The following is a 12,876-nucleotide window of genomic DNA, read 5'->3' on the forward strand; positions in this document are numbered from 1 at the left end:
GTGTGGTGTAATGTGAATAAGGAGCAATATGGTGTGGTGTAATGAGAATAAAGAGCAATATGGTGTGGTGTAATGTGAATAAGGAGCAATTCAGTATGATGTTATGTGAATGAGGGGCACTACTGTGAGGAGTAACGTATATAGGTGGTCATTCCGAGTTGATCACAGCAGCAATTTTGTTAGCAGTTGGGCAAAACCATGTGCACTGCAGGGGGGGCAGATATAACATGTGCAGAGAGAGTTAGATTTGGGTGGAGTGTGTTCAAACTGGAATCTAGATTGCAGTGTAAGAATAAAGCAGCCAGTATTTACCCTGCACAGAAACAAAATAACCCACCCAAATCTAACTCTCTCTGCAAATGTTATATCTGCCCCCCCTGCAGTGCACATGGTTTTGCCCAATTGCTAACAAACTTGCTGCTGCGATCAACTCAGAATTACCCCCATGGTTTTGCCCAATTGCTAACAAACTTGCTGCTGCGATCAACTCAGAATTACCCCCATAAGGTAAAGTAGTACTACTGTGTGATGTAATGTGAATAAGGGACACTATCGCATGATAAATTGTGAATAAAGTTGCACTACTGTGAGGCATAATTTGAATTGGGGGTACTATTGTTTGGCCACGCCCCTTGCCAGCAAAAACACATACCTTTTTGGGCTGTGCGCCGAATGTGCTCACTGTTATTATTTAAATTACAGGGGGTAGGAAAACAAAAAAAAGGACTGCTATGGGTGGGGGGTGATGGTGCTGGGAAAGGGGTGCAGGGACAGAGGCGGAACTAGCGGTGGTGCTAGGGGGCACCAGCCAAAATCTTGCCTAGGGCATCATATTGGTTAGGGCCGGCTCTGCAACAAGCAGTAACTTTTTAACCAAACATCCTCATGTTGTATTAAGTAAATTGAGCAAGGGGAACATTATTTCCTAATGTCATTATCATATATCTTGTTAACACTGGCTGTACATAAACCAGTTGGGAGTTTTTATTATACTACTGTGTGATAATTCCTGAATACTACATTACATTTTGTATTTGCTGAGGTATTTGATATAATGAAAGTAGCTGAAGAAATATACTTTGCATCATGTTGATTATTCTCCATATTTTTCTGTATTCTCTGGACAGAGTGCCATCAGAAATAGATATAGAAATCGCAGCAAATCCATCCCCAAGAAAGAGCACTGGATGGACTGGGCACAAGACAATTATGATGTAAGCAAAATCGATTTTTACTACAGGTTCATTGATTAGCAGGTCATTGATAGTGTATAATTCATTATATATTTCAATTGTTTTGGTTTAGTTATCCTCATAAAAGCATTTATGTACAGTATATACCTTTATGTGTCATGCAGGGCTCTATTAACCCATGGCCGGGCCCCTAGGCTTTCAGGTATTTTGAGCCCAGTATTAACACGGACACCAACACCCAGTTGAAATAAAATCTGCTGACCTCTTTTCTCCAAGCATAATCTTTCTTCCTTTTCTTTTTTCTTTTGAAATAGCGCAAGTGCACTATTGGTCTACTGCTCCCCCCCTCCGCCATCATGTCTCAAAACAAATATCAGCTGACTACAAATGTGCCTTGCTACGGTGCAGAGTGCAAAGTGCCTTTAACCATTGGAACCTCAGGGCGCAGATAACAGTGCCTCAGCAATAGAATAAAAAAATAAATAAATAAACAGTGCCCCTAGGCTTCGGCCTAGTCAGCCTTATGGATAATACAACCCTGGTGTTATGCCTTTTATTCTTTACCCCTCATTCGATATAGCGACTGATTATGAGTTGGACTTTATGCTAATGTTGCTACAAAACCCTTCCCTGGTGTGCAACCATGCTTCTGGCTATGTGAGGGCTGAGACACCCTCTCACAGACTCTATAGACGCAGTATTACCGGTCCCACCATCAAAGCTTCCTTCCATGTCAGGTGCAGTTTCGCCATCCGAATATGGTCTCCTACATAAGCGGCTGAGCATTTTTGTATGCAACTGCTTTCAACGGCATGTCCAACGCACTCACAGACATAACATCTCTGAGCATTTTCTTAGCCTCCCTGTTACCTCCCAACCACCGTCAAGGAACGCCCCTTATATTTCTGCTGCCATGAATCTACATTTCTGCATGACTCTGTACAAACAAAAGCAGGACGCATGCACAGATGAAAAACACCGCTCCACTTCTTCCCACACTGCGTCCAACTCAGGCACTTAATGTGTATGGGTGTGTATTAAAGTATACAAATCAGGTTTTGTAATGTAAGCTTAGTTCTCTTATGCTTTCTGTTTTCAGGAACTTCTTGTCGAGCAAATAAAGATGGTCCTTAAGGTCCTATTTCTTTATATTCCACTGCCAATGTTCTGGGCACTTTTTGATCAGCAGGTAGGTTATAGATGTGATAAAAATGCAACATGTAATACTGCAATACAGCATAATTCTTTATCAGCAAGGTAGTTGGGTGCATTATCTAAAATGTGTATTTGTCTATATAGTTCTAGCTTTGAGAAATTTTACTTTTGTTATTAAAATGTGATTACATATTAGAATGACTTAGAACAGTGTCTCATTGTCTGGAGCAGGGGTGGACTAGATATTGACCTTAATAGGAATTTCCCTGGTAGTCCAGTGGCTTACTGGGGCTGCCTGGAGCAGGAGTGTTTTAGGAGAGGAGGCCCGTGTGCAGCCTCCATCCAGGCCTCCAGCCTGCAGCGCTATATAGAGTCTGAGCACAATGAGCTCAGATTCAAAAGGGCATCTGCAGATGAAGGGGAGTAAGTTGATCTTTTGGTGGTGACTGCATTTTTTTCTCTCCTGTCAACACTGGATGCTCTACAGCAGATCCTGTGGGCCTATTTTCCTTGGAGGGCCTGGAGCTGCAGCTCCACCCGCCCATTGTTTTTTTTTTTAATTCAACAATTTTTATTAGATTTTTTATAGAAATACAAGAACAGGGAAGACCTTCATGATACAGACATACCAAAAACCGGAGAGAAACCGGTATAGTTACAATAATCCATCGTAAAGTGCTTTTAAGCCACATCAGTGAAATCACAGATACATAGTCGGTAATTGTAGGCTTGAGTAAGAGGTAAAGGATAAACAATCTTAACCTACATGAGGTCTAGGAAATGATGAAGACATTACCGACGTGCGTCTCAGCATAGGAAATCACCATATACCTAAGGCTAAGCATACAATTCTACCTGAGGATTCACAGGACATCAGTATACCCGAGAGGTCAGTAAAGAAGACAGACAGGAGGGGGGGGGGGGAGAAACAAATGGGGAAAACAATACAAGTATAATCATATCATGAATGAGTAGCGGCCAAAGAAGTCTTAAGTAAAAATATTAAAGAAGTAATTCAGGCATGGTTAGCCAATTTTAACCAAAGAGAAGGTTCAGTACCCATATGGCATCAGTCTAAACATACAGCATGGGGTATTAAAATTAATATAATTGCATTTCCTAAGAAAACAGCAGGAGGTCCCAAAGGAACAGTACATGGGCCTAGGTTGTCAAGAGGCCCTATCGATTTGTCTATATAGATACCACGTTGTGGTCTCAAAAAGTTTATAGATGAACGACTGTACATCCGGGTCTAGAGTATCAATATACTTCTCCCACTTCTTGGCAAACCGCCTGACCCCCAATCCAATATCAGGAAGAGTAGCACGCCTCTCAAAATAAATAATCCGGAGGGTCATGTGTTTCACAGTGTTAGGGTCTCCTGCCCTGTGCTGCCACGTCGTCATGGCAACCGGGAGACAAGTGCTAGCGGAGTAACCTGAGCGCAGCTGATACTCCGGTTCGGGTCTTTTGCTGTGCAGTGGTTACAGGCTCTGTGCACGGCAGGGGATCCGGTGCTGGTTTTTGTGCTCACAGTCTGTGAGGTCTGAGTGGGGCGTGGACAGCACCTGCTTTATAAGGCCTCTTCTCAGGTTAAGCAGATGCTGCTGAATCTTTGTTGGTTAGTCAGTTCCTGAAAGTTAGCCAGTACTGTGTAGCATTGTATTTGTTGTTGCTTACTGCAAATAGGCCTGGGGATTTGGTACTACACTCTGCCAATCCAGACCTAGCAGTAAGACTGGAGTCAGTCGTTTAACTTGCTGGGGTTCTTTTACTACTCTGTGAACTTAGCAAGTTTGCGGCTGTATTCTAAGACTTGCCTGCCTAAATCCTGTCTCACTGTGCAAGGTGTCAGGTGTCAGGTTAGTGGCAGTAAGCTGAACCTGTGCACTGCAAGTGAGAATTAGGATTGTGGAGACTCTCCTTGTGTCTATCATTCCATCTCTGACCAAGGAGTTTACTGCCACACCCGTTGGTAACCCTTTAGGGTTTTGCTGTTGCCCTTAGCAACAGCATTTCGGGTTCTCTACGTATTAAAACACAACATCTTGCTTTTCCCATCTGAGCATTACTAATACTAGGGAGACACCCAGTTCCTTAGCCTCTGGGCTTCTATGTTCACTTTGTGTGTATTTTGTTACCCTATCACCTTCTGTGTACGTAATGTCATATTCCCCAGTCTGTCTGTGAGTTCATTTGTTTTGCATACCTATCCGTTCAGACACCAGTACATTCCTGCAGGCACTGGTGTGCATAACAGTTCAAACACCAGTACATTCCTGCAGGCACTGGAGTGCATAACAGTTCTGACACCAGTACTTTCCTGCAGGCACTGGTGTGCATAACACACAGCCATCAAAGAAGGGGTAGACGGTTTGATCCAATTATTAAGAATTTGTTTCTTGGCAATTGTCAAGATAACAGAGAGTACCGGAACAATATCTCTATCTTCAGGCCCAAGAGACCACTCCCTAAAATCAAGTAGCAAACAAGCCTTCGGGCGTTTTATTAACCGTAAGTTAAATACTGTGTTGAGATAAGCGACCACCTTGTACCAAAACTTAGATATTTTCCGGCAAGACCACATATTGTGGTACAAGGTGGCACTCTGCGCAGTACATTTGATGCAACAGCCAGTGTCGTCTGGGACCATGTGTGCCCTCTGATTAGGTGCTATATATGCCCTTTGGAGCGTCTTCAAGTGAACTTCTTGCAAAGAGGCAGAGTATAAAAACCTAAAAGTGGGTATAATGTTATCTAACAATTCAGTGCACGATCCCATATTGGGGATATCTCTGGACCATGAAGACAACGCGGAATCCCAGAGCCGGTCTCTATATGAGACCCTAAAGGTGTTTCTGAAGTAACTAAGATGGTAAGGACAATCTTTAGTAAGCACCATTAAGGTGCGCAGCGGGTCTGTGGTAGCCTCAGAAATCATTGGGTGAGACTGGGATTGAGCAAAGTGTCTAGCCTGCAAGTACATAAAAAATTCCCGGAGGGAAATACCGAAATGTATCTGGATATCAGAGAAAGAAAGTACTGCGTTGCCTCCTGGGTCGTATATGTCTCTAATAGCTGCGATCCCCTTTTCTCTCCAACTCAAAAAATGTGCGTTATCAAGGCCAGGAAGGAAACATGGGTTACCCCAAAACGTAGTGTGAAGAGAGGTGTCAGGTTTTCTCTGGGCTTTAGTGTGAGTGGCCTGCCATGCTCGATATGTATGCCAAAATAAAATATTATGTTTTATCTCAGATGGGAGACGGGAGTTTGGGGTGTGTAAGAGTGCAGCAGGGGAGAAAGGATGGAATACGGCCAGTTCAAGTGGCAAGTTCGTAAATACTGATCTGCTCCAAAGCCAGTCTGTGATATACCGGTACATCGCTGCTCTACTAAATAGGACAGGATCCGGGATTCCCATACCTCCCTCTTCACGTAATAGCTGCAACCTAGCGTAGGGGACTCTTGGTCGTTTACCTGCCCATAGAAATCTAGTGAAACACTGTTTAAGAAAAAGGACATCTTTCTCAACAAGGGCAATAGGGAGCATAAGAAGAAAATAAGCAATCTTGGGAAAAACAACAGATTTAATAACTTCTGCGCGACCCATAAGAGACAAGGGCAGAGACGCCCAGTCTGTGAGGATTTTAGATACCTTGGACAAAATAGGACCAAAATTAACCGCATATAGATCCGGGAGGGAAGTAGGGATCTGAACCCCTAAATATCTAAGACTATCTCGAGCCACTGGAAATCGGGACAGGACCGGGTGTAATGGAAAGAGGGAAGAGTCTCCTGAAAGGAGGAGAAGCTCGGATTTAGATATATTAATTTTGTATCCCGCAAAGGAACCAAATTGTTCAATCAGGGAGACAATCGCAGGGATGGACGTATCAGGTTGAGAAATAAATAGAAGCATGTCGTCAGCATACAGTGATAATTTTACCGTGGTGTCTATTATTTTTATGCCTGTAAATCTGGGAGAATTTCTCAGGGAAACAGCTAGGGGTTCTAAAGCTAAGGCAAATAATAAAGGTGACAAGGGGCAGCCCTGACGTGTGCCACTCTGGATAGGAAAAGGGGATGAGAGGATACCATTCCCCAAAACTTGAGTGGAGGGAGATTCATATAATCGGGAAATAAGAGAGACAAAGCCCTCAGGTGCACCAAAGCGGTGGAGTGTTTCATACAGATGGTCCCAGGTGACCAGGTCGAACGCCTTTTCGGCATCAAGTGACAATAATACATTAGTGTCAGTGGGTTTGGAAAGCTGAAAGGCCTGCATAACAGTCAAGACCTTTCGGATATTGCTCACTGATTGCCGACCCCAGACAAATCCAGTCTGGTCTGTATGAACTATATCAGGGACTATGAATTTGAGTCTATTAGAGAGGATTTTAGTGAACAATTTATAATCCGTGTTTAGAAGGGAGATCGGACGATAAGAACTGGGAGACTCAGGATCCCGGCCAGGCTTCGGGATAACCTTTATGACTGCGGAATTAAAATATTGGGGCAAGGAAGCACCCTGCATAAAAGAATTAAATAAGACAGAAAGAGGTTCACACAGTCTAGTAGATAGAATTTTATAGTAGTCATTGGCGAAACTGTCAGGGCCCGGAGTCTTCCCAGTCTTCAGTCCAGCTACTGCTAAAGAAACTTCCTCAGTGGTGATAGGAGCAAGAAGAGAGGTACAGTGCGACTCTGACATTTGAGGCAGATCAGTAGAAGACCAAAAGCTAGACTTGTGGGTCTGGTTAATAACAGGACATACATAAAGAGTGGTATAAAGAGACTGTAGCACCTCAGCAATCTCGGCCGAGGTCTGTACTCTATCCCCACCTTGGGTGAGCAGAGAGTGAATGACCACTTTAGGGTGTCTGCCTTTTAACAAACGGGATAACAGTTTGCCAGACTTGTTGCCATATCTGTAAATGCCACAGTCTCTTGAAAATGAATATTTAGCTTCCATTTGAGAAAGGAGGGTATCAAACAGTGTTTTTTGCGTAAGGTACCGTTCCCTAGTAGAAGGAGAGGGGGAGGATTTAAATTACTGAAAAGAGTAAGAGCCGCCTGGGCTTCCAAATATTGTGAGTTTAAATCTAAATCCCTTTTTTTACTATAGGACATAATGTGCCCCCGAATAACTGATTTTGACGCCTGCCAGAAAAGAGCAGGATCATCGCTCAGAGTTTCTCCATTGTGCGTATGATAATCCAGCCACGCTGCATCTAATGAGGAGCGGAATTTCAGAGAGCCACTTAAATGAGAGGGGAAGTGCCAGGAGCGAAAAGGGGATTTTTATGAGAGGAGCATCAATTTCATCCAGCATAAAGCATGGTCCGAAATACAGATATCCTCAATTTTAGAGTCAGCCACTTTTGAGAAAAAGGAGTCAGATAACAGCAGATAATCAATCCTCGAGAACGTGTGGTGCGCAGCTGAGAGGCATGTAAATTCCCTTTCTAATGGGTAGCATGCGCGCCACACATCCACTAAGGACAACTGCGAGCAAATATAGGGGATACCAATACGTGGTAACGAGGGGGGAGCGCGAGGGGGGGGGGGATTTATCTTAGGTTGGAGAAGAATATAAATTAAAATCTCCACCCAGGATTATGGGAATTTCAGAGTAGCTTAGTAGCTTAGTGACCATGTTCGTATAAAATAGCTTAGAGTACTGATTGGGAGCATAAATATTACAAAGTAGGAACCTGGATGCATACAATGTGACATCTGCCAGTACATACCGACCCTGAGTGTCATCTAAAATCGCATGGACAGAGATAGGGACCGTGTGCCGTGCTAAAATAATCACTCCCCTAGCCTTAGAAGAGAAGGAGGAAGAGGCTACCGCAGACCAACCCATAGTGTTCAGTTTTACCACCTCATTTGGCATAAGGTGAGATTCCTGAATGAAAACAACATCCATCCCCACCTTCCGAAGATAGAGCAAAATTTTTCTGCGTTTAGCTGGGGAGTTGATCCCTCCCACATTCCACGTGCCGACACTCAAACTAGCCATTCATCAAATGAACTGGGAAAACCTGAAAACCTGCGCAGTAACCATAATATCTACAGCCGCCGAAAAACGGATACAAAACATACCGGGGTGGACACATAAGGAGAAGAAGGGGAGGGGGAGAAGAAAAGAGGGACAGAAACATAGAAAACACACAAAATATAACATTAACATTGTGAAAGAAAGTCCTGCTAAGGACAATCATAACTTCAGAAAACGAGAACAACCGGTTCAAGCAAGCACAGAGGCCATCATAGACCGCCAATGAGCCAGCTAGAATTTGAAAACCTGAGGAAAAAATGAGGGAGGGGGCGCCCTTACCCACCCTCGGCAACATAATATATGAAAATATACATAGGAAAAATAACAAGAAAGTATCAGAGCACATAGAGCATGTTACAGAAAAAGAAAAACGCAGCCTGTCACATAAGAAGAAGGGGGAGATATCTCCGCTAAGAATATATAAGCATTGTAGAAAGATTACATAGCCACAAAAAGACAACAGATGAATAAGAAAAATCTAAAACATAAAACAAGGCAAAAAGGTTCAGCCCGCTGTATAAGACCAAAGTCTCTTTTGGGGGAAAAAACACCTGCAGCAGATTCTACAGCAATAATTAAATTGGCAGACATAACCGGAAACAGAGAAGTCCAGGAGCAATACTCAGCCTTCTCGATCCAGGGTGTCATCCGCCTGAGAGGAGTCGTCATCTGCCTTGGATGCCTCGGAAACATAAGCCTCTGCATCTGCAAGATTTGTAAAGTCCCGGAAAGAATTTCCATCAAACAGGCGTAGTCTTGTAGGGAAGAGCAGAGCAAATTTTTTATTCGCCTTTACCAAACGGGAGCAAAGGGGGGTAAATTCCCGACGTGCCCGGGAAACCTCCGCGGAGTAGTCCTGGAAAATGGCCAAACGAGCTCCCTCCCATTGTAAATTCCTATGCCTCCTGGATGCCGTCCATATTGCCTCCTTATGGAGAAAGTTCAGACATTTAAATATAACCACACATGGGTGGTTATTCTGAGTTGATCGCAGCAGCAAATTTGTTAGCAGTTGGGCAAAACCATGTGCACTGCAGGTGGGGCAGAAATAACATGTGCAGAGAGAGTTAGATTTGGGTGGGGTGTGTTCAAACTGAAATCTAAATTGCAGTGTAAAAATAAAGTAGCCAGTATTTACCCTGCACAGAAACAATATAACCCACCCAAATCTAACGCTCTCTGCACATGTTATATCTGCCCCCCCCTGCAGTGCATATGGTTTTGCCCAATTGCTAACAAACTTGCTGCTGCGATCAACTCAGAATTACCCCCATGGTCTGCTATTAGGTGAAGAACGTGGGGGACCCAGTCTGTGGGCTCTCTCGATAACTAAGCCAGTGCATTCATCTTGGATATGCAGTAAATCAAGGAGGGACGTTTGTAAAAAAAGAGTCAAATCAGGACCTTTCAGTGACTTAGGGAGCCCCAGCCCCCGGAGATTCGTTCTCCTCGATCTATTTTCAAGATCGTCAACCTTGTTCAGCAGCTGGAAGTGAGATTTCTGGAGCTCATTATATCTGTGCTTAAGATCCCCAACATCCTGAAAAGTCTCCCCCAGCCTTTGTTCATTTGTAAGAACAGTCTTAGATAACTGCTTGATTTGGGATTTTAGATCTTTTACTGCCTGCTGCATTTTAGCAGCATGTGCATCCATGATAGGCTCCATGGCATCCCTAACAGCTCTCACTACATCAGCATAAGTCACTGGAGAGGCAGGGGAACAGTCAGGCTCACCTGAGGGAGAAATGTGTTTTGCAGAAGCCTGTTTATTGCTGCCAGCAGCCTGCAGACTCGTTTGTGAGTTAGGTGCGGCGGCCATCTTGGATTCCCCCGGCCGTTTTTCAGACCTCAATCTCTGGGATTTAGGGGACATGGGGGAGGACAGAAACTTTTCCATCCAATCCCCAGCACCTTCCCACAGGTAGTGTGCGCAAGGAGCGGAGAAAAGCCGCGAGCTGGAGGCGCTGTGTGCTCCGGTTACCGAGGATGCAGGAGAGCTGCAGCAATCAGCTTCTCCTCACATGGGCGCCGGAACCGGAAGTCCCCCACCCGCCCCATTGTTAATCTGATTCTGTGCTGGGTGTTCTTTGGTGTAACTTTCTGGATGGGTGATGTTTCCAATTCGTATGTGGTTGTTTATGGATTCTCCTTCGTGGAGATGTCCGTCCCAAAACACTTGTCCTAATATGTCTCGGTTCCCTCACCTCATGTCACACATCCTTTGGGTCATCTCAGACACCAAGGATGTATATCATCAGAGATCGGTAGTAATATGTAGTGTGTAAATACAGTTACTCACCAGATTTTCACAGTGGGTCAGGATTGTCGGGTCCTCTGATGTGGTGCGCTTGATGCTTCAGGTGCGTGCGGGTAGGTGATAATTCGGTAAGGTATAAATAAGGCTATTTGCTCATAAGTAAACTCACAATGTGTACTGAGCATAGAAACAAAAAATGCACAAGCTTTCAATTATACATTACATGTACATGAATTCAACAAAAATACATTTTGAAATGTGCCAAACACGTTTCATCCCTGCATGGGGACTTCTTCAATGGCATTAAGGTGAACCCATGGATGGCCACGTATACCCACTGGGGGATGATGTTTGGACATAGATCACCAATTGGAGACATTACCTATTTGGAAACTTACAGTATACTAAAGAGCACCCAGTCTGCAGTTTGGTGGCTCATTGGACATCATGAGACAGACAGTTGGGGACATTGTGTGAGTGCTGACATTGGGGCAGATGTATTAACCTGTGGAAGGCATAAGGAAGTGATAAACCAGTGATATGTGCAAGGTGATAAAGGCACCAGCCAATCAGCTCCAATATGTAAATTAACAGTTAGGATCTGATTGGCTGCTGCCTTTATCACCTTGCACATATCACTGGTTTATCACTTCCTTATGCCTTCTCCAGGTTAATACATCTGCCCCATTGTGCCTTGGACCTCGCCCATCTAGACAGTATTGAGTATTGTATTAGGGATTTCAGATATCCTGTTTTGGGAGCTACTAAGGGAAATTATCTTGGAGCACTGCATATATTATTATATTCTATAAGCTTATATATAACACCTACGATTTGCGGCCATTGAGAATCGGCAATATTGTAAATAATAATAAACAACCTCTTAGCTTAGTCAAATTTAGGCAGGGACACCTTCTGACATTTAGGCCTTCTAAATTGGGACAAAACCGCCTTGTATGCCCTGACACGCCCACTTTCAGGTGAGCCCCGTCCCTTATGAAATCCATGAAAAACACTAATTGTGCAAAGAATAAAGTACAAATAAAAACACAATTACCTTATTACAGAACAAAGACTGTGTATAGGGGTAAGCAGGGACAGAATAGCATATCTCTCACCTGCCCCAATTTACACACCCTAAAAGGGGCATTATTTTAACCAAAATGAGTGGCGCTTTGCAGATTGGGGCAAGTTTATTTTCTCCCTATGTCTGAATGCTGTGAAGTGGATCAGGCATTACAAAGCACCATAATAAAATTGGAATAGGGGCCTGGCGATGCTGCTTCAGCTTCCCAGGGCACCCTCTGTGCCCTCAGAGGGGCAGAGCGGGTACCTCTTCTTATCATGTGTGACATTAATTAAGACATAAAAGCGACACCTGACCCCATTCCAAAACTAAATCTAATCCCCTTACCCCCTAACCCAAACTGCCAAAACAACACTGATACCTTATCTCTAATACCAGAACTCCATCTTAACCCAATCCCTAACTCTAATACACTAACAGGCAGACTGGATGGGCCATATGGTTCTTATCTGCCATCAAATACTATGTTTCTATTTGGGTTACTTAACTTGGGTCAAATGGATGTTACTGTATATGCATTTTGGGCTTTTTTAAAGTGAAAAAAATGATAGAGAGCAAGTGTTTTGTGCAAGATAAATGCTCAAATTAAATTGGGGGTTTAAAAATTAGTATAAATATATATTTGGGTCATTTTGAGCCACTTTAAAAATGTAAACAAGAAAAAGATTACTCCCACTCATAAAGCACCCCAATATACTGGCCAATATACTGGCCACATACATTGTACCCCAATTTCCATCATTTTGCACCTTTTCACCCCAGTAATAACATGTAATTATTGGCTAATTAATTTTTTTTTTAAACTTCTAAGTGCCTAATTAGTCATTCAGGGTAATTTTTCCCAACTTTTCTCCTGCTCAGGAGGTGGTGAAAAGAAATTTGCAGTAAACCTATAGATAATTTTTTGCGAACAACTGAATAGCAGGTTTTTGTGGTTTGCGATAAAAACCCTGTTTTTATCCCAAAAAATTGATTTTGCCGCTACTTGAATTCCCTTGATAATCCTAGCAAGCATCCAGTAGTAATATTTATATCTTATATATATATATATATATATATATATATATATATATATCTATATCGATTGGTACTGCTCTGTTGATAAAAGTTTTAAGGATAT

The 12,876-nt window shown here is 43.2% G+C and overlaps 1 protein-coding gene across 1 annotated transcript in view; it reads left to right on the forward strand.

Moving 5' to 3' along the window:
• Positions 1-12,876, forward strand: part of SLC15A1 (solute carrier family 15 member 1) — a 127,961-nt gene that overhangs the window by 40,761 nt on the left and 74,324 nt on the right. The window contains exons 11-12 of the mRNA XM_063950765.1: positions 1,128-1,214; positions 2,293-2,382. Coding sequence (XP_063806835.1) covers positions 1,128-1,214; positions 2,293-2,382 — 177 coding nt within the window. The remainder of the gene's footprint in view (positions 1-1,127; positions 1,215-2,292; positions 2,383-12,876) is intronic.

Source organism: Pseudophryne corroboree, chromosome 2, assembly GCF_028390025.1.
Source record: "Pseudophryne corroboree isolate aPseCor3 chromosome 2, aPseCor3.hap2, whole genome shotgun sequence".
Lineage (NCBI taxonomy): Eukaryota > Metazoa > Chordata > Amphibia > Anura > Myobatrachidae > Pseudophryne > Pseudophryne corroboree.